The sequence below is a fragment of the Callithrix jacchus genome, chromosome 14 (assembly GCF_049354715.1).
Source record: "Callithrix jacchus isolate 240 chromosome 14, calJac240_pri, whole genome shotgun sequence".
NCBI classification, from domain to species: domain Eukaryota; kingdom Metazoa; phylum Chordata; class Mammalia; order Primates; family Cebidae; genus Callithrix; species Callithrix jacchus.
In genome coordinates this window covers 6,882,768-6,905,006 of record NC_133515.1, presented here as the reverse complement: position 1 = coordinate 6,905,006, position 22,239 = coordinate 6,882,768, and the positions used below count along the sequence as shown (strand labels likewise).

Below are 22,239 nucleotides of genomic sequence, written 5' to 3'. Positions count from 1 at the left end.
CATCCATTCACCCATTTGTCCATCTGTCCATCCATCCATTCACCCAACAGATGTTTATGGAGTGCCAACTACGTGCCAGGCTCTGCTGTAGCTTTGGGATATGGCCAGAACAAAACCAGACAGATCTCTGCCTTTCCACTACTTGCACTTTTGGTCCAGAGACAAACAGTAAATAAGATCAGTGAAGGTGTACCACAAGGGCTCCTGAGAAAGGCTAGTGCTGGGGACATAAGGAGTGCTGGGAAGGGTGTGGGGCTCTGATGAGGGCTCAGGGAAGGCCTTGTGAGCAAATATTTTAAGCAGCATCTGGGGGACGTGAAAGCCAACTCCAGGGGCCCTGGTGTGGTAGCGCACCTGGCATGTGGGAGGCTGGCGGAGGGGGCCGGTGGGGGACAGGAGGTCAGGAGCCCAAGGGTAGACACAGAGGAGGCTCTTGGAGGCTTTCCGCTGAATTGATCGGACATCATCTGAATGGGACCCTCTGGATACTGTGTTGAGTATAGACCAGTGAGGTGTGGGAGCCAGGGCAGAAGGGAGGGAACCAGGGGCAGAGGAGGCCTAAGCAGGAATCCAGAAGTAATGACAGTGCCTGGGAATGGGGTGGATGCTGAGGAGTGGGCAATTTCTGGGTGTATTTTCAGGGTAGAAATGACAGGATTTGCTGATGAATGGATGGAGGGTATGGGAGAAAGAGAGGAACCAAAGCAGGGAACCCCAGGGACTTGGGTCTGAACAACTAGAAGGCTGGAGTTAACTTTAAATAAACTGGGGGAGGCTGGGCATGGTAGTTAATGCCTGTAATTGCAACAATTTAGGAGGCCAAGGCAGGAGGGTTGCTTGAGCTCAGGAGTTTGAGACCAGCCCCAACATAGGGAGACCTTGGTTCTCCTAAAATATTTTTTTAAATTACCCAGATTCCGTTATCTTGAAAGGTGAAAAAAAAATTACCCAGATGTGGTGGCACATGCCTGTGGTTCCAGCTACTTGGGATGCTGAGATGGGAGGATCACTTGAGCCTGGGAGGTTGAGGCTGCAGTGAGCTATGATAGTACCACTGCACCACAGCATGGGTGACACGCAAGACTATATCTCTTAAAAAAAAAAAAAAAGTGCGGGGGGAGACTGAGTGCACGCTGGGAATGGAGTGGGCTTTGAATCAAGGATTCATTTGGGGCATCCTGGGGCATCTCCATCCAGGAAGGCTACTTGGAGAGGCAAGCTTTGGAGTTATTGCATACAGATGACATTTAAAGCCACAAAACTGGGACTGGGCACAGTGACTCACGTCTTACAATCCCAGCACTTTGGGAATCTGAAGCAGGTGGATCACTTGACACCAAGAGTTCGAGACTAGCTTGGCCAACATGGTAAAACCCTGTCTCTACTAAAAATACAAAAATTAGCTGGGCGTGGTGGTGCGTACCTGCAATGCCAGCTACTCAGGAGGCTGAGACAGGAGAATCACTTGAACCTGGGAGATGGAGGTTGCAGTGAGCCAAGATCACACCACTTCACTCTAGCCTGGGCAACAGAGTGAGACTTATTTTAATAAAAATAAGTAAAATAAGTATTTTTTACTTATTTTTGTTAAAAGCCACCACACTGGATGATCACCTGGGGAAAGAGGCCCAAGGGCATGGGGCCCATGGCATTTGGCAGCCACAAGGAGGAGATGGTAAAGGATACTGAGCAGGTTGGGGGAAGCCAGATGCCCAGGTGCCAGGCTGCTGGCCCAGAGTGGGAATGATTGACATGATTTAGAGGTCACAGTGCCCTGCACAGGAGCAGCTCTGCTGGAGACAAACCTGACTGGAGGAGGCTCCTGGAAAAACAGGAGAGGACAAAGGAGAAGAATGGCAGTAGCTGAAAAGGGAAGCGGGGTCAGATCCATGGGATGGTTCCTTTCTGTCTTCTTTCTCTGTTTCTCTTTCTTTGATAGAGGGAGTAATAGCATTCTGCAGACTAATGGTAGTAACCAAGAGAGCAGGGAATCAATGCTAGGGAGGCTGGAGGGGAAACTTGAAGAACATATGCCTAAGAGAAGCTGTACTGAGCTGCAGGGGAGGAGGTGGCCCCAGCCCTGTGGCCAGGGCAGGTCAGGCAACACACCCAGCTCCTCTGCCACCCAGGCCTTGCTGCTTCTGTGAGCCTGGCCTAGGTATTATTTAGCGCTGCTCTAAGTACCGCATGAGTGAAGTTCTGGTGCACACCCTAGGTTAGCAGTCTGTATTCACTCCTGAAGGGCCTGTTGAGTGACAACACACAGATTTCCTGGGGGTGGGAGGAGGTGGCCTGCTTTAGGATCCCCACATTGCATGGGTACCTAGAGATAGTTATGAGCCACACCTGGGCTGGCTGTTTGCCTTTTTTTTTTTTTTTTTGAAGTTATTCTGATAATCTCTTCCCCTGCCCCCAAGATGGAGTCTCACTCTGTCGCCCAGGCTGGAGTACAATAGTGAGATCTCAGCTCACAGTAACCTCCAACTCCCAGGTTCAAGTGATTCTCATGCCTCAGCCTCCTGAGTAGCTGGGACTACAGGTGTGCGCCACCACGCCTGACTAATTTTTATATTTTTAGTAGAGATAGGGTTTTGCCACATTGGCCAGGCTGATCTTGAACACCTGGGCTCCAGGGCTCAAGCGATCTGCCTGCCTTGGCCTCCAAAAGGGCTGAGATTACAGGCATGAGCCACTGTGCCCAACCTATAATCATCTCTTGACTAAATCAAAGATCAGCAAGCTTTCTGAAAAGTTTGTAAATAGCAAATCTTTTAGGCCTGGAGGACCAGGTGGTCTCTGTCAACTCTGCTGCTGCAGCAGGAAGCTCCCACAGATGCTGGGTGAATGAAGGCGCCTGGCTCTGCTGCAGTGAGCCCTTGTTGCAGAAGCAGGCCTGGTGCAGGACTCAGCCTGCAGGCTGTACTTTGGCTGGCCCAAATTAGAAGGACCTCTGCCTCCTGATTGGTGCCAGTTTGTTTTTTTGAGACAGAGTCTTGCTCTGTTACCCAGCCTGGAGTGCAGTGGCGTGATCTTGGCTCACTACAGCCTCCACCTCCTGGGTTTAATCGATTCTCCCGCCTCAACCTCCTGAGTAGCTGGGACTACAGGTACTTATTGCCATGCCTGGCTAATTTTTGTATTTTTAGTAGAGATGGGGTTTCACCATGTTGGCCAGATGATCTTGATCTCCTGACCTCATGATCCATCTGCCTCGGCCTCCCAAAGTGCTGGGTTTACAGGCGTGAGCCACTGTGCCCAGCCTGGTGCCAGTTTTTACGGTGACAGTTTGGGAATGTGTTCTGACTTGAGCAGCCGTTCGAGCTGGACAAGGAACTCCTTGCACCCTGCCTGGAGATCCAGGGAAAGGTGGCCATGAAGTCCCACATGGACTCCCACACAGACAGATGCTGCTTCCTGTCTGATGTCACAGGAAGTATGACATGGTGGGGCATGAAGACTGAATATAATTAGCGTGTTTAAGGCCAAAGGCCTTCCTCAGCAGGAGCACTTTGGCAGCATTATATTTGATGAAAGCAACTTCCTCTCTGAGCTGAGGTGCCTGGATATGGTTTCCAGGTTCTCCACTCACTAGATGCATAGCCATGGACTCAAACCTTTTAAACCTTTTTAAAATCTCTGCAGTAAGAGTAATTCTTCCAGCTCTGTATCTTTCTACCAAGTACATCAGCATTCCAGAAGTCATGGCTTGGATGTTTTGAAATTCCTCACAAAAAGGGAGTTGTCTGTGCAACCAGCTTAACGCAGAAGGTAGTGCTGGCTTTGAAATCACTGGTAATTTGCTGGGCGCATGACATTTTCCAGCGGTGCTTTGAGAAAGCCTCTTTGACAACAGCCACTTTGAGGTGGTGGTTTTGATGTGGGATCATTTGGATGGGACTGTTCAACTTTCTGTTTTACAAAAGTCCCTCACCAGTATACAAAGCCAGCAGCCTCTTCCATCCCTGAATGGGGCCAGGGAAGGGGGTGGAGGTCAGAAAGGCATGCTTAGGGTGGAGGCTGATCACTGACTGCCAGACAAGGCGTCATCTAATTGCCACAACTGCCCGTCACAGAAATGACCCCTGACAGTCCTGAGCAAGCATCTGTGCATGCTCTAACAATTGGCTTGCATCTTGAATGGGTGGCATCCTCAATTCTCCATTTCTTAAAGTTAAAAGACCTTGCATGTGTGCTGAGCCTGGGGCAGAGGCAGATACTTAAACCGCAACATCATCCTTTATTCTCAGCTCTAGGCTGCACGGGAAATTCCCAATTAGATGTATAAGAGTCGCCTCATAACTCTTAATAATGCACATACATTACAGCCAACATCACAGAAGTCCCTTTAAAAGATGGTTTTGGGGACAGAGCTAGGACTTCTTTATAGATTAGCTTAGTTCTTATAGGGTTTTTTGGGGTTTTTTTTGGGCGGGGGAAGACAGAGTTTCACTCTGTTGCCTAGGCTGGAGTGCAATGGCGTGATCTTGGCTCACTGCAACCTCCACCTCCCGGGTTCAAGCGATTCTCCTGCTTCAGCCTCCTGAGTAGCTGGGATTACAGGAGTGCGCCACCACGCCCGGCTAATTTTTTTATATCTTAGTAGAAATGGGTTTCACCATGTTGGCCAGGCTGGTCTTGAACTCCTGACCTCGTGATCCCTCCACCTTGGCCTCCAATATGCTGGGATTATAATCCAGCACTCTGAGAGGCCAAGTTGGTATGAGCCATGGCACCTGGCTGTCTGCTTTTTTTTTTTTTTGAGACAGACTCTCCGTGTGTCACCCAGTTGAATACAGTGGCGCAGTCTCAGCTCACTGCAACCTCCACTTCCCAGGTTCTAACGATTCTCCTGCCTCAGCCTCCCAAGTAGCTGGGATTACAGGTGCCCACCACCATACCCAGCTAATTTTTGTATTTTTAGTAGAGACAGGGTTTCACCATGTTGGCCAGGCTGGTCTCGAACTCCTGACCTCATGATCCACCCACTTTGGCCTCCCAAAGTGCTGGGATTAACAGGAGTTAGCCACTGCACCTAGCCTAGGCCTTTAATAATTTATACATTTTTTCAAACTAAAAAGCAACTTAAGCAATAGATACAAAACTAATGGCAAAGAAATGAACCAAACAGGAAATTGTTCCACCATTTGTGCAGTGGTTTGGTGAGATGCTTCCCGAAGCCTGCAGGGTCAGAGTCCTCCTGAGTCTGCAGCATTGTTCCGCTTCGTTGTGCCATTTCATCCTCAGGACCACCCTGTGATGTGGGTCAGGACTTTACCTTTGGTCACTTGTCCAGAAAGTGAGACAGGTTCCACGTGCTAGGCCAGTGGGCCGTGGGCAACACCACATCAGTGCCAGACAGCACCCAGTGCCAGCTGCTCATGTCCAGATCCTAAGGAGGCTTCTAGGCTGTTCTACCCTTGGGTTTGCTGTCTCAGACAGTGGGCCTGGCTGGGAACCTGGGAATGGGCTGTCTCCTGGTCAGAGGAAGAGAGGCAGTGTCCAGAGCTTATTTTATTTTATTGTTCCTATTGTTGAATATGTGTTATATTGCTATAAAATCAAGCAGAATACAATTATATGAAGTAAACAGGAAATTGCCTTCTCTTCCTCTACCCTCCCTCTGATTCTGCTCCCTGGGGTGACACTCGATCATAGTGGGATATGTCATATGCTGGGGGTGGGCGCCACATGTGTCTAAGCACATCTGTGTCTGTGCATATGTGTGTAGGCATGTGTGTGTACACACACCTCTGCTGCTTTCACCCATGAACTTGGTTGGCTCAGGCACGTTGCTGGTCCTTCTTCATTGTAAATTTAGCTCATTCTTGGGAAACATCTTTGCTGCCTCCCTTTCCCCATCCTCATCATTAAGTCCTGACAGTTTTCCCCTCTTTCCGATACTGTTGAAATGTATCCCTTCTCCCTGTCCCTTCTCTGTCCACAGGGCCAGCTCCCATCCACTAAATCAGACTCTCTGTGCCAGACCAGGCCAGGATCTGCATTGCAGCAGCTGCCTGGGTGGTCCTTGGAGCCCTGGAGCTTGAGGACTGGCGGCCCAGAGGGAAAGTCTGGGCTCCTTCATCTGGGCTCAAGACCCTCTTGCTGCTTCCTGCTTCCGCCCACCCTCGTGCCGCTTGCTAGCCTTCCTGCCACTCCCAGGATGCCCTCCCTGACCCTCACCACACCCAGTGCTCCTCTCCTGTGCCCTTACAGAGCTGCCCTGTAGGCCTCTCTGTCCACTTGTCGGAGGGGATTGCAGTGATTTGTTTATGCTCTTCCTGACTCACCTTCCACACCTGGCATTGTAGACGTGCAGTGAAAGTTTGACCTGACAAAGCCAGTGGGTGGGGTTAGATCTTCTGTCTGCTGGACTGATGCCCTGAGCAAGGGATGGGCCATATTGATGTGAGAGTGAAGGTCTCCAGTGTGTCTGGATGGGCTCTTCCTCCAACAGCAGGTGGCACTGTCCCCCTGGTCTGTCGCAAGGACTGCAAGGCAGGAAAGCCCCTGGGGCGTGCCCCTCCCCCCTCCCCCCTTCCCCCCTTCCCCCCTTCCCCCATGCTCCTTCTGATGTCCCGCCCCCAGGTGCACCTTTTGATGCTCAGCCCTCCTGTCCCTTGCCTTACCAGAATGCTGGTGGAAAAGTACTCAGTGTCCCTGCAGACCATCCCGCCGGTCCATCCAGGTGAGACTGTGTTTCTGGCCAGGCGTCACCCCCTGCCATGCATCCTGGACTCCTCACACCTAAAGCCACGTAGCCACCTGGAAGAGCTGTTCCTCAGGTAAGTGTGGGGAGGCGGGATGGGAGGGTGGCACATCCTGTCCAGGCCTCTTCCCTTCTGGAGCCTGGGGATACAGGCCACCCCAAAGTGGGAAAATTGATCAGGCCAATTTGAATGTGTCGGCTTTCAGGGATGTAGGTGACGCTGTCTACTTACAGTATTTTATTTACTAATTTTGTTGCACATACTTTAAAAATACCCACATTATAGCAGATAGCCAGTTGTACATTTACAGGTTCATGTTGCTTTTTCCTTCCCCACTCCCCAGTGTCACAGAACAGCTTGATTCAGACTCACCATGTGTGCCTTGGCACTGTGTCTCTGTCAGCACTGAGGCCCCTTCATGGGCCATCCAGGGCATATGACGGGCCCTTCCACCTGCTTGTTGGAGGCACTGCACTTCAGTGTGTGTGTGATGCCGACACTGAAAAGCCTGTCCCCAGCCACAGGCGCACACACTAACAAAAGGGAGTAAATTCATGATCATTATCACATAACCACTGACTATATTGCTTTTTGAGAGAAAAAGATTTACCACAATCATATCCAACACTTGGGATTATGAGCTAATATATTTAAGAAGAGGAAGGAAAGCCTGCAGGGTTCAGTCAGCGGCACCTACCTGGTGCTCAGGCAGGCTGGTGCTCCACGGGGCTAGAGGCCAGGGCCGTGGAGAAGGGGCTGCCCTCACCCACTCAGTGAAGAGCACAGAAGCGGGGCTGCTTCTGTGGTCTCTTTGGCCACCTCAAGATTTGAACACCAGAGTCTTGCTCTCTTTTCCAGTTATTCAGGGCTTATGTTTATTTCCTGAATTCCAAGTCCATCTTATTGTATGAAACAAAGATTACGCTTAACATTGATATGCTTCCTTTAAAAGTTTTTATTGGGCCGGGCACGGTGGCTCACGACGATAATCCCAGCACTTGAACCCAGGAGGCGGAGGTTGCAGTGACCAGAGATTATGCCACTGCACTCCAGCCTGAGGAACAGTGAGACTTTGTCTGCAAAAAAAAAAAGTTTTTATCATGGAAAGTTACAACATATCAAAGTAAAGAGAACCATATACTGTCTCTGCACACACCCATCACTCACTTTGAATGAGGATCAACTCCAAGCCAATCTTGTTTCCTCTCAACCTCTGCCCACCAATACCATCAACTCGAGATTACTTTTAAGCAAATCTCAGACACAGAAAATGTAATCTACAACTACTTCAGTTTGTGTTTCTAAAACATAAGACTATTTTTAGGCATAACTTCAATAAGATTATTATACCTAAAGAAATAGTACTTTCTTAATAGCACTGATAACAGTGCTCAGATTTCAGTGTTCTTTTTTTCTTTTTTGCGAAGCAGTCTCTCTCTATCGCCCAGGCTGGTATGCAGTGGCGCCATCTCAGCTCACTGCAACCTCTGCTTTCCTGACTGAAGCAATCCTCCCACCTCAGCCTGCCAAGTGGCTGGGATTACAGGTGTGTGCCACCACTCTAGGCTGATTTTTGTATTTTTGTAGAGATGGGGTTTCACCGTGTTGCCCAGACTGGTCTCAATCTCCTGGGCTCAAATGATTCACCTGCCTCAGCCTCCCCAAGTGCTGGGATTACAGACGTGATCCACCGTGCCCGGCCTTCAATTTTCTTCAGATGTTTTTTATAGATTGTTCAAATCAGAACCCGAACAACATCTAAACATTGCAATTAGATGGTAAAATGTTAATAAAGAAAGAATTCTTTATTACATTGATGCCCTAACATATTTAACCATTTTCCTCATTTTTTTGGACATAAATTTTTTTTCCACCCTTTATTATAAATAATACATTAGGAATATTCTTATATATAAGTATTTGTCTGGAGGTCTAAAATGTGTTCATAGCTGCAGTGTGAGGTATTGGGTCTGAGTGTAAGAACATTAGTAAGGGTTCACATCACCGTGTTCAAAAAGTATTTCATAAAGAGATAGATGATGGAAAAAGAACTAGAGAAAGGAGAGATTGAAAGAATGGTTGGGCAGGAACTGAGGCAGTTGGTGGAGAAAGGAAGGCATTTCCTGGGCGGCTTCAGCCACAGAGTTTGTGCCGACAGCAGGTTTTCTGTCCTAGACTGGATGGCGGGCAGGAAGTGTTTGATAGATGAGATGGCTCGTGGAGGGGTGACCTAGGATCAGAGCAGGCCTGCCAAATGGGGCCACGTGGCTGCCCCGCTTCCCTGGTGTGAGGGCATCAGAACCTCCTCCCTCAGATATGCTAACAAGGCTCAGTAGAGAGGGTGTTGCCCGCGCCTCAGATCTGCAGCCCTGGGAATCCGCTTTAGGCCTTCTGGGGGGAATGCCCTCTGTGTGACTCTGACTCAGTCCTGGGACCTCTGCCAGGGAGGGGTAAGGCCCACTACCTGGAGGTCATCATATAGCCCTGGGTCATCTTTCATTTCCTGCTTGTGCCAAGGACTTCAAGGCCAAACACAAGAGTGGGAAAACACTAGTCAGTCCTTGAATAATGGCCTTACCATATTCAGCAGGAAACATGGCCATGGAGTTGGGTGACAAGGTTACTGGAACTCTTAAGAAGCAGTCAGCGGGCATGGTGGCTCACAGCTGTAATCCCAGCACTTTGGGAGGCTGAGGCAGGAAGATCGCTTGAGCTCAAGAGTTCTAGACCAGCCTGGCCAACATGGAGAAACTCCATCTCTACCAAAACAAAATGCAAAAATATTAGTCAGGTGTGGTGGCATGCCTGTGGCCTCAGCTACTTGCCAGGCTGAGGAGGAACGATTGCTTGAGCCTAGGGAAGTCAAGGCTGCAGTGAGCCACGATCCTGCCACCGCACTCCAGCCTGGGTGACAGAGTGAGACCCTGTCTCAAAAACTAGTAACAACAAGTCATCAGTCCAGTTTCATACACAAAGTTACCACTGTGGTCTGCGGCTGTGCCCTGAACATGCCCAAGTGTTCTCTCATCTCAGAGGCTGAGTAGGGTCTGGCCTGGTTAGTACTCAGATGGGAGAAAGTTCACACTGTGTGAGCTGACAGCCAGTTTTTCATTTTCCTCATTATACCCGCTGTATAGTCCTAACTTTATACGATGAACATATATCATTTTTATCATTAGAAGGGGGGAAGTAAATGCCATATTTTAAAAAATCAGCTCTTGAAATAGATTCACTCCTTGCCCTTCTGTGAAAGGGGGAAAATATCTTTCTTCCCTCTGAACAAAGTAGGCAATGGCGCAAATTAAGCAGTTTGCTTTAGATTGCAGAACGAGCACGAGTGGGCTTGGCGTCTGTGCCCAGCAACTGCCCTGTTGGATATATTCAGGTTTATGTGCAAGAACCCCCTTCCTGGGTAGCCTGCCTTAGAAATGCACCTGGTCCAGATGACCCCTTCATCCATCGCAAGCTAGCTGTGCATCCCAGGGTCGGTCCCCAGCCACCAGAGTCATAGGCCATTATGCTGGAAGCTGGTACCACCTGATTACAGAAATGGAACTTGTTCCTCCTCCCTTGACAGTAATTGAAAAGGAAATCTGATGCTCCTTCATGGAAAAGCGTCAGCACCAAAGCCTGCATCCCACTCGGGCAGAAGTTGGAAGGGTGGAGTTTGCCTGCCCTGCTCAATTAGTCATAGGCCCCTCCACAGTGTTTGCAAGGACATTGGGGTCTGCATTTGTCCTCTGGGTTCATCTGCCATTGGTGTAAGCGTACTTTCTGGAAGCCCAATGCATGGGCCAGGGTGTTCTCCATGAATATCCAGCAGGCAGGGGAAAGAAGGAGGTGGATGAGGCTGAGCTGCTCCCCAAGGCCCGGCAGCCCCAGCTCTTGTTTTGCCATGAGCTTCCCTTTCTGGAGGAAGAGGCCAGGGTTGAAGCCCAGGTGCAATAAATCCAGCAGTTATGGAGTGTGAAGAGGGCTGAGCCCTCCAGCTGGCTGCATCTGCCCCCAAAATAAAGAGCAAGCGGAGGCAGCAAACAGGGCTGTCGTGGGATCCCTGAGTTTCTGCCTGTGGTAACGCTCGCTTATTTTTACTTCATTTTGTTTGTTTGTTTTTGAGGCGGAGTTTTGCTGTTGTTACCCAGACTGGAGTGCAATGGCACAATCTCGGCTCACCGCAACCTCCGCCTCCTGGGTTCAAGCAATTCTCCTGCCTCTGCCTCCTGAGTAGCTGGGACTGCAGGTGTGCACCACCATGCCCAGCTAATTTTTGTATTTTTAGTAGAGATGGGGTTTTACCTTGTTGACCAGGTTGGTCTCCATCTCTTGACCTCATGATCCACCTGCCTCGGCCTCCCAAAGTGCTGGGATTATAGGTGTGAGCTACCATGCCCGGCCTATTTTTTTTTCTTGTTTTTAGACAGGCTCATGCTCTGCTGCCCCATGCTGGAGTGTAGTAACATGATCACGGCTCACAGCAGCCTCCAACTCCTGGCTCAAGAGGTCCTCTTGCCTCAGCCTCCAAGTAGTTGGGACCACAGGTGTGCACTACCATGGTCAGCTAAAATTTTCATGTTTTTTTTTTTTTTTTTTAGAAACAGGGTCTCACTGTGTTGCCTAGGCTGCTCTTGAATTCCTGGCCTCAAGCTATCCTCCTGCCTGGGCCTTCGAAAGTTCTGAGATTATAGACATGAGCCACTGCACCTGGCCTCTCTTCCATGTAAACAAAGGAAAGAAAAAGAAAGGGCCGTAGGTGAAAGCTTTTGGTTGCTATTGGTTTCTGTTGTATTTAGGCATTTTATTCAGACTGACTTGAGTAACTTGGCAAAGGCCCAGGAACTGATACTTATAAATAACTGCACTTGGTGTTTATCCTTCAGCCACCACTTGGGATTCTCAAGGCATTCAGAGACTTTGCCTTCTGGGACTGCTGCCCTTAAAATAAATGAGGCTGAGGCGGGAAGAATCTTCCCTTGGGCATCATGAGGAACAGAAATTCCAAGATGAAGCCAGTAGGAGCTCTGCTCGGGAAGCCCCGTGCGCTGAGCCCAGCTACCCCATTTGGTGTCACTGGTTCTGTGGGTTTCCCCGTTGTAGCTGACGTCCTCCCCTCACTTCCTTCTGCTCCAGTGGATGGCGAGGGTGGAGGCAGACACCTGGCCGCTGTCATTGCTGTTGTGGCTGGGGATTAGCAGTGTTCTGATTGTGGCTACTCCCTTCTCATCTCCAGTCACAGCTGAGGATTCCGATGGGAACCTCCCTTCGTGGGATCCTCAGGACTGACAGCTGGGGCTTCCCACTCAGCCAGGCCTGTGTGTCATCTGCTGACGGAGACTGTCCCTCCGTCTCTCCCTCCAGGGTCCTCCAACATTCTCAGGGTAACTTCTGACCTCAGCATTGGCTTGGATATGGACAGAGGCACCCCTTTGTACCCAGCATCCATGTTCTTGATGTGGGGATGTGAGTCTGACAACAGCTGATTCTGTTATCCAAGGTGTTTGAGCTTTCACTGCACAGGCCTCTCACCCCTTTCCTTGTTCCCTTTTCCTCCAGGCTTCCCAGCCCAGGTGCTGCTGTTGGGACCCTCCTTCCTTCACCAGAGTTAGGGCATTGTCTGTACACGAGGCCCATTCCCTGCCCCCCCACGCTGTGCCATCCTGAAGGGCATAGAAGGGCTTCTGGCTGAGCCAAGGAGTACCCATTCCCACTGAGCGTGTACTCAGCCTTCAGAGGGGATTCCTTGCCTCTAACCCTAAACACAGAGTTCCTTGAAAGCGATTCACCCCAGGGCAAAGCAGGACTGTGTCCTTTCTGTCTTTCTCTTGCTTCTCATCCCATAGACAAAATTTTCTCAGCAGCAATGAACTCAGAGGCCAATCAATCATTTCTCTGACAGAAACTGCAAGGCCCACGTAGAAGGGAGACATTGCAACTGTGGGGTCTCTCCCTTGGAGCAGCAGTTAGAAATGTGTTGATCTGAGCCAACAGGGCCTTGTACAGTCAATTCTCCCACTAAGAAACTGGCGGGGTGCCCCCTGCAGCAGAATGCCAGAGCCAGAATCTCCTCAGAGTCCCTGAATCATCAGCCTTCTCACCACATGGCCTCTCAGGGTTCTACCAATTTGCAAGGTCCTCCCGTCATTGTTTGCATAGGTATTGTCTGCATTCAGGCTGCTGTGCATGTTCTTGAACTATACATCTCGTTGGGGGTCAGTCCATGAAAGTCTCCATGTGACCAGGCACGTGGATAGAGAGGAGCATGCCAGCAGTCCCGGGGTGCACACGTGTTTGTATGTACAAATGAAGGTCTATTTCAGGGCGGTAAACTTCACAACCACAGGAACAAAGCTGCTTTCTCCTCTGAACTTAAATGACTTAGAGAAAAAACATGCAATTTGTAAATTGCCTGGACATACTCAGAGAGACAGCAGCTTGGCTCAGAGGATAATCTTTGTTTTGTAGCATTCTGTTCCTAGCAGATTAAAGTCTGATGTCCTTTTTAAAAAAGGAGAAGGAGGAGGAGCAGGAGGAGGAGCAGAAGGAGGAGGTTGAGCTGACTAAAAAACTTTTTATTTAGGGCGGCAATGTTAAGTACTATCTGAAACATTCTTTGCGTGCATTTGGGCCATTAAAAAGAACAGGCTGGGCACAGTGGCTCATGCCTGTAATCCCAACACTTTGGGAGGCCGAGGTGGGTGGATTACGAGGTCAGGAGTTTGAGACCAGCCTGGCCAACATGGCAAAACTCTGTCTCTACTAAAAGTATAAAAATTAGCCAGGCACAGTGGCACATGCCTATAATCCCAGCTACTCAGGAGGCTGAGGCAGAAGAATCACTTGAACCTGGGAGGCAGAGGTTGCAGTGAGCCGAGATCTCGAGACTGCACTGAAGCCTGAGCAATAGGGCAAGACTCTGTCTCAAAAACAAACAGACTAAAAAGACGTGAACTTACGTTTCCATTTCCTGGAATCCATGATAATTATCTTTGGGATGTGGTCTAGAGAGAGCAAGCAAAGAGGGTGGTCACAAAATGCACAGGACATAGGAGAATCCTACCCCAAACCCAGCCTCTCTGGGGATGATCAGGAGCTCAGGAATGGTGACAAAGTCCAGCTAACCCCTCTAAAATGACTTCTGAAGCACCTTCTGCCAGAGGCTACAACCACATGAAATATTTCAACAACTCATTTTGCAGAGATTTAGAATCATGTAGCTCAAGGTGATCTACCAGGTCAGTGATTCCCAGTGCAGGGCTCATCTCCACACCAGCGCTGATTTTGAGAGCTCCTGTTAGGAGCGAGAGGCCAGAGGGGCACGCGGTCACTGCCACAGCCATGTGGCCGGTCTGAGTATGCCCCCATCTCTGGCATCTGAGACACTTACAGATCACGTGGTTTCTGAAGAATCCATGGAACCGTCGTTTGGTATTTCCTTCCCGGAATGTCTTCATCCCCGGCAGCTTTTTGTTATTTTCCCGTCTTCTCAGGTGTCCCTTTTGTGTCTGAAAAACATAAAGCAGAGCAGAAATGCCCTGTGTAACCAAAGCCTGAGACACTGGGCTCGCAGGGGTAATCCTGCCCGCCCCTTGCAGCTGGAGGAACGCTAAGATGCCCGCTCCTGGGCTCACTACTCACCTTTCCACACCCCTGGCAAATACCCCAATTTCCCCCTGTGTTCTAATGGAAAGGGCAGACTGCCCTGCCCTGCCATCTGTGTGTGTGTGTCTGTGTGTTTGTGAGTGTTTGAGATGGAGTCTCACTCTGTTGCCCAGGCTGGAGTACAGTGGCACAATCTCAGCTCACTATAGCCTCTGCCTCCCAGGTTCATGCAGTTCTCCTGCCTCAGCCTCCCAAGTACCTGGGATTGCTTGCTCCCGCCAATTTTTGTATTTTTAGTAGAGACAGAGCTCCATTATGTTGGCCAGGCTGGTCTTGAACTCCTGACCTCGTGATCCAACTCACTTTGGCCTCCCAAAGTGCAGATATTACAGGTGTGAGCCACCACGTCTGGCCACCCACCATGTGTTTTAAACACTATGAGGTGTGTTCACGCAACGTGAGAAGAGCAGGTGATTCTGATGCTAGCCTGGGTTCTTTTCCTTCCCATAGATCCGTGTATTGAGGGCTGGAAAAGCACATTTGTCTGTAGCGTTACTGATATACTTCCTAAACAGCCAGTGAAGCTGGGTAGTGACAGCCTCCTGGTGTGTTGGCACAGAAGCCCCCCCTAACCTGAGCCCTCTTCCCCCAGCTCCTCGCCAGCCCAGCAGCTCTCCTTCCTGCGGAGCGGCCTCCTGAGCACCCTCTACCTGCACATGCCTGACTGCCCGGTGCCCCTACTCCAGTGGCTGTTTCAGGTGAGAACTACAGGCCTGCCACTAGGTGGCAGGAGTGCTGCAGCCTGGTGGCCTGGCAGGCCCGCAGGCCGCGGAGTGGGCACTTCACCTCTTCTTGCCTTCGATGCTACTTGGCTGGGCTCAGACTGGGAGGAGGGAGGAGAGCTTATTGGGCATGATCCCCACCATAGTGCTAAGGATGCCAAGGCCAGGGAGGTTCGTCTGTGGCCTCCCAGAGCAGTGAGCACTGAGAGCCTCTGCTTCCGCTGAGGGTATGTGTGTGTCTCTGGGTGCTGCCTGTGCCCTCATGTGGCTTTCCTGAGGGACCTAGTGTTCCCAGTGGACTTACAGTCTAACCTCTCAATGAATCTGTCTAAGCCCCTCAAAAAGTGCTTCCAGTGCTCCAAAGTTAATTTCTTCACAATGGTCACAGGTCCTTTATCCCATAAGCAGCGGGAGGGCCGCTCAGGGCCTATGGCAACCTTGCAGTGCCCCTTGAAGTGTGGAGCTCTCGTGAATTTGGAGCCGAGGGTGCTTGGGTGTTTGAGTGTGTGTGCTTCCTGTATATAGTTGTAGGATGGCTGGGAAAGCCTCGAGCAGCTGCTCCGGCTGCCCTGTTTCTTCTCTCCTTGTTGCTGCTAAAATGTTTTGCCATGGGGGAACATACATTCTGCCTGGGACTTGACACCTTTGCACAGAGGGAGGCAGTGAGAAGCCAGCAGTGACAGCCCAGGAGCTAACGGCTGTGATCTGAATGCCAGGCATGAGGAAGTCATCCTGGCCTTGGCTCCCACCCAGAATCGTCCCTGTCTGGGGACAGGCGGGTCACAAGTTCCAGCTGGTCCCATTCTTGCCAGTTGGAGACTGGACCCCAGCTGTAAATCAGAGCCATCATGAGGGATGGATTATTCTGGGAACTGCTCGGCAAGCTGGCTGCAGTCCAGAGAGAGCCCTCCAGCTCTCCCTTCACACTCTGGGTTCTTTGCCTTGCTCCTCTCCACCCTGGAGGAAGAAGACACACAGCTCCTGGGGCTCTGATGTGTAGCTGCTAACCTTGCCAGCCCCTAGACCCCCGCCTAAGGCCCAGAAGGAGCAGGGGTTAACGGGGAACAGTGGGGCCATTATTCCCCACGCTGGCTGGTGCAGCCAGTGCTCCTTGCACAGCATATGATGGAACGCACAATCGAGCATTGGGAGGCACAAAGGGCCTGTCTGAGACAGCGCCCACAGAGGGGCCCTGTGTGACCCTGACACAGCGTGGAGTGCCTTCCCCGGGGCGTCTTGGTCTCTTCCAGGTTCAGAGACCCCCATCAAGGCATGGGCAAGCCTTGCCCTGTCTGTTTCCCAATCTTCATCATACTGGGAGGGGGCTAGAGCAGAGAGTAGTGTGGGAGGTCAGACAGACACAGACTTCGTATGAGTTCTGGCCCTGCCATGCTCCTGTATCACCACGGATGCGTTTCTTAGCATCAGCTCTGTGCCTCAGAGCCAGGCGTGATGGGCCCATGAGGAGGTGAAGTGGACATCCTGTGAGCTGCCTTGCCCTTGTGGTGCCCCCGCAGAGTTCTGCTCTGGGCCTGGGCGTCCTCTGCAAGGCACACTGTTAGTGCAGAGGTTCCAGCTTACACTCTGCAAGACGGAGAAACAAAAGTTCCTATCCCCATGGGTGAACCCAGATCTTGGCTTTAGGGGGCCTTGCTGGCAGTATCCTCGGGATTTAGAACCTCAAGCAATTACTGGGGATGGTGGTTTTGGGAGGCAGAAACCCATGGGGGCTGCCTTCTGTAGGTGCAAGGGTGGTTCCTGGGATCCCAGGACAGGGGCATGCTGAGCTCCAGGAGGAGCGGGACCCAGGGATGAGGAAGGGTCAGGATCCCAGGACCGGCCTCTGCTGCTCTCTCCCCTCAGGCTCCATGGCCAAGTAAGGCCAGACTCAGTTCCTAAATCTGGTTCCTCAGGAAGGAGAATCTGGTTAGGCTAAGAGGAGTTAAGTGGTCCCCTTGTCCAGTCAAAGGCAGCTAGGGAAGTGGGGTCCCAGGGCTGCTGGGGCCAGGCCTGTACCTTCTGAGAGCCAGGGCATGGGTGAGGTGGGCAGACTGCTTCAGTCCTTCTTCCTTGACATTCTTGGAAAGGACAGCCTGAGTCCTCTCAGGGACTTGATCCCGTGCCTCCCAGGGGCTTTAGTAGGGAATGCATGGGCACTGGGTAAACTATGCCCTCATGTGGGCCAGCTTTGCTAGGAGAGTAGACATCAGCAGGAGGCGTACACCCTCAGTGAATGTATATTCTTGGGAGAGACTCAACCGTTCAGCCATGAAAATGTAAGAAGTTATGAAAGGAGAAGGGGCGCTATGGTTCACACCTGTAATCCAGCTCTTAGGGAGGTCAAGGCAGGAGGATAGCTTGAGCCCAGGAGTTCGAGACCTGCCTGGGCGATATAATGAGACTCTGTTCTCCACAAAAAGGAAAGAAACAAAAAGACAAAAGTAATAATGATAATAATCATAAGAAGTTATGACAGGAGAAAGGCAGAGTTCTAGATGCCAAGCCGAGGGCTTCTGCGCAGGCTTACTGGGGAGCGTGCTTTGGAATCACACCTGTGAGGGAGGGAGAGCAGTTGGCCCCAGGTGGTCCCGCCAGGTTCTGGAGTCCCGTGACCCAGTTGAGGCAAGCTCTCCAGCCTCAGCCAGTTATCAGACACTTGGTGAGGGCTGTGACCTCGAACCAAGTGCTCCCTCCAAGGTCAAGGCTCAGAGAGGGCCTCGGCTCAAGGCCCCAACAGCAACAGTGCCCAGCCCCTAGGGGAGCAAGAGCCTTAGTCCTGAAAGGAGATGTGACCACAGCGCCCACATAGCAGGCTTTTCTGGGAACTGAAAAGGAAGGATGTCCTGCGCAGCATGGCAGCCACGGTCGCTTGCTAAGTGCCCAGACCAGATGGAACCTGTGAGCTGCTGCTGTCCCATTGCTCATCCCCTTGTCAGCCTCTCTGCATCTTCCAAACCCCAGCTTCTGACTGTCAGGCTCCAGGAGCCTTCAGGTAAGGATTCCAGAGCGGGGTTACCACCCCGCTCTTATTTGAGGACCTGTGCTCGGTACCAAGGACCTTCCAAGCTGGTGGTCTCAGATGACAGTGAGTGAAGGTGCTGAACTGGAAATGATTCGAGGATCTCAGAGAGGGCCCACCCTGTGATTGTCCTGCCACCTGTGGTCAGTGCAGGCAAGCTTTCTCTCCCTTATCCCAGGTCCTTCCCTGGAGAGGCATGGCTGTGACCACAGGGAGCAAGGGGCAAAGGGACAAAGACTCCCATACCAGGAGGTGGACGGAGTAGGAGGTTTCAAGTAACACAGACCTGGGTGTCTGGGCTTGAGTGCTGGCTTTGCTACTCACAGGCTGTGTGACTCTGGGGAAGTTGTTTGACCTCTCTGAGCTTGGTTTCCCCATCTTTTAATTGGCAACAATGACAGTCACCTACCATACAGACTTGCAAGAATTAAATGGGATTTATTTAATGTGGAGTAATAGAAGTTTGCTAGCATTGCTTCATAGGAATGACCCAGGTAACCAGCTATTTTTTTCCACCTAGCTGCTGACATGGCCTCCAGAAACGTCTTTGGGAGCCTTTGGTCTTCTGTGGGATCTCAGTGTGGATGAGCTCTTCCTTCAGTCCGGTCAGTACTGGAATGCAGGGTGGAGAGTGGCGTGCTGAGCTCCCAAGCCCTTGATACTGACTCAGTGCCTAGAGCCCAGCAGCAGGGGAGATGCTGGTGGGGACCTTGCATCACCAGGATGTGGAAGCATCACGCCATCTTTGGCTCAGGCTCCAGCATTAGTAAAAAGCTGAACCAACAGGCTCCTCAGCATCTTGAGCTGGCCTCAGATCTTGGTCCCTGTGGCTGTGGCCAGACTGACCTCACAGGCTCTTGGGAGCCCAGAGCAGTCCAGAACAGTGGGTTCAGACTGAGACAGTCTCTAGGTCTGAGGAGACAGCTTGCCCCCCAAGTTCTTCCTGAGAGCACTGTTAGCTTGGGAGGGTTTCAGGAATATCCACATCAAATCAGGATCCTCCTTACGTTGGAGTCACCAAAGGGAAGTCTGAAGCTATCTCCCCCAGTGACAGCCTTCCTTGGCTGATAGGACATCTGCAGTGCTCCTGAGTTTGGTCTGGGTGGGAATGAGAGCCTCAAGCTGGCACCTTGGTTGTGGCATTTAGGAGGTATATTTAATTCCTCTTTATAATACTTTTGGATGTTCAGAGTTCCACAGAAGGAATTAATTTCCTGCTCCTCCCGCCCCAGTGGCTGCACCCTCCCTAGGCTGTCATCATTTGGTACCTGAACCTAGACACTTTGGCACCAAAAAATATCATGTAACCAGTTGAAAGTTGCTTAGGCAGACAGTGAGAGGGACTCCCAGGTGGCCAGATACCACCTCCCTGCCAGCTGTAGGCTGCTCATCCCAGAGCACAAAAGCACAAGGCCTGGAAAGCCAGGGCTGTAGCCCCAGGGTGCACCATGAACCCCCAGCCCTTCAAGTTTCTGCTTTTGTGCCTCTTCTGCTTCAGGAGTTGGCTGAGCTGAGGCCATCTGTCAAATTAGAGCATTCCAAACTCCTCCACCCCCCACTCCATGAGCCCTCTAACTGAGGTCTTCTGAATAGCACCAGTCTCAGCACCCTCTTGCTTTTTATAACCTCTGCCCCTGCAGCCCCTGATGCCCTTTGGAGCCCCTGGGGCCGCCTCTGCGGCATGCCTGCCCTTTAGGGGAACAGAGGCCTCCCTTGTCCTGCTGTTCTGCTCTGTGCAGTGGTATGTGTCTCCTCCGCTGAGGCAGAGGGGACACCCCACTCTCCTTTGCTTCTTGCCGTGTTGTCTCTGGTGTGCCCCCGTTAGGAGAGGTCAGAAATGGGCTCTTGAGTCCCCTGTCAGCTTAGCTCAGCTCTAGCTCCTCCAACTCCAAAGCATCTCCCGTGGATACCACCTGAGAGCCCAGCCTGGGATTCTGTTTTTCTGCCAGGGAGACCAGGGGCTGACCTAGAGAATTCCATACCTGAAGCTGGGATCTTGGCTGGTGTGGGCAAAGTGAGAGGCAGGGTCCATTAGAGAACTGAGGGCAGGGACTCAAGTAGATAGTTGCGTACCCAGGTTCTTAGCAGCATTATCATAATAGCTAAGAGACAGAAGCAACCCAAGTGTCCATCCATGAATGGATAAACAAAATGTGGTCTATACGTATAGCAGAATATTATTCGGCCTTGAAAAAGAAGGAAATTCTTTGAATATCCGTGATGTATTATTTTTAAAAAAGAGGAAGGAAATTCTGACACATGCTACACGATGGATGAACATTGAAAACACTGTGCTAAGTGAAATAGCATGCAAAAGAAGTTATTTTTTAAAAGCTAGGTCAAGAGCAAAAGGGCCAGGTTCTCAGAGCGAGTCTGCCAGGAGTTAGGGCTAAAGATACACTGCCAGTTCAGGAAGCATTGCTTTTTTTTTTTTTTGAGACGGAGTCTTACTCCGTCGCCCAGGCTGGAGTACAGTGGCGCAATTCCAGCTCCCTGCAACTTGCACCTCCCAGGTTCCAGTGATTCTCCTGCCTCAGCCTCCCAAGTAGCTGGGATTGCAGATGGCCACCACCATGCTTGGCTAATTTTTTTGTTTTTAGTAGAGACGGGATTTTATCATGCTGGTCAGGCTGGTCTCAAACTCCTGATATCAGGTGATCTACCCACCTCCAGCCTTCCAAAGTGCTGAGATTAAAGGTGTGAGCCACTGCGCGAGACCTCAGGAAGCATTTCTAAGGTTAAATTAGATCCAGGATTGATGCAGAAGGAAGTCGAGCTCCGCAGGGTTTCACTAATATCCTGGGGCTCTGAATGTCTGAGAGGACAGTAGGCCTCTGGGGCACAGAGCTCAGGGTAGACTGGGGCTGCGTCCCTTCCCCTGTAGCCGTGATAGGTGTGTGCGCCTGCGTGTATGTTCAAGTCGCTTCTCACATGTAAACGGGAAATTTGTGTGTGTGTAAACCTCCATCCTTTCCTGGAGTTTGTGATGACCAACAGTTCTTCCCAGACTGTCTTGAGGAGAGTCTTATGGAATCGCCTTTATCCTAAACTGCTGATGAAGAGAAGAGCTGAGGGGCCCAGGACAGGTCCTGGGACCAGGACTTCAGAGCATTGACTATTACGGGTGTGCTCCAGTGACTGTGTGTGTGGAAGGAAAATAAAATGAAATAAAATAGAACAGAATATGGTTTAAACAATAAGCATAGCACAAGTAGTAGTTAACTAAAAGTAAAGGCCGTTTAAAAGTTGTACGAAGACTAAGGAATTTGAGTAACCTCCCCCTAGTGAAACTGTAAGCTTATCTTGTATTCTGGGCTTAGTTATAAGCTGTATTCCGAAAAGGAACAGACTAGCAGGCCGGGCATCACCCTCTCTCTATATAGATAAGAGCACCAGAGTACATCTTTAGGTCTGTGGCATGCACATTCCTGCATTTCCTGTTCTGATCTCCCTGGATGACCTCCCCCAACCTTTCGACCCCCTACCTTAGCTGCAAGGCTATAGAGTCAAATGACCATGAAGTCCAAGATTGTAAAACTTGACTGTCTTCATGTGAAACCTGCTTCCTGACTTAATTTTCTGCCTCAAACAGCATGTAAGCTAAACTGCCTTCTTGGTTGGGGTCGGCAGCCATTTCCTCCCGGCCTGGGCCTAAAATGAAGTTCTCTTTGGTCTCCATCAGTCTCTTTGTCTTCTTAAGCTGGAGTTTTGCTACAACAGCCATGTTGGCCAGGCTGGTCTTGAACTTTTGGCCTCAGCCTCCCAAAGTGCTAGGGTTACAGGCGTAAGCTACCGTGGCCGGCCAGGATATAGATTTTATGTGAGATGTCCTCTTGGTAACTAAATTAAAATAACAGGCTGGGTGAGGTGGCTCACGCCTGTAATCCCAGCACTTTGTTTGGGAGGCTGAGGAGGGCGGATCACAAGGTCAGGAGTTCTAGACCAGCCTGGCCAACATGGTGAAACCCTGTCTCTACTAAAAATACAAAAATTACACGAGTGTGGTGGTGGGTGCCTGTAATCCCAGCTACTTGGGAGGCTGAGGCAGGAGAATTGCTTGAGCTCTGGAGGTGGAGGCTGCAGTGAGCCAAGATCACACCACTGCACTCCAGCCTGGGTGACAAAGTGAGACTTT

The 22,239-nt window shown here is 50.8% G+C and overlaps 1 protein-coding gene across 1 annotated transcript in view; it reads left to right on the top strand.

Annotated features, from left to right (window-relative positions):
* Positions 1 to 22,239, top strand: part of FAM178B (family with sequence similarity 178 member B) — a 110,936-nt gene that overhangs the window by 21,478 nt on the left and 67,219 nt on the right. The window contains exons 6-8 of the mRNA XM_054244524.2: positions 6,630 to 6,782; positions 14,956 to 15,061; positions 18,625 to 18,709. Coding sequence (XP_054100499.1) covers positions 6,630 to 6,782; positions 14,956 to 15,061; positions 18,625 to 18,709 — 344 coding nt within the window. The remainder of the gene's footprint in view (positions 1 to 6,629; positions 6,783 to 14,955; positions 15,062 to 18,624; positions 18,710 to 22,239) is intronic.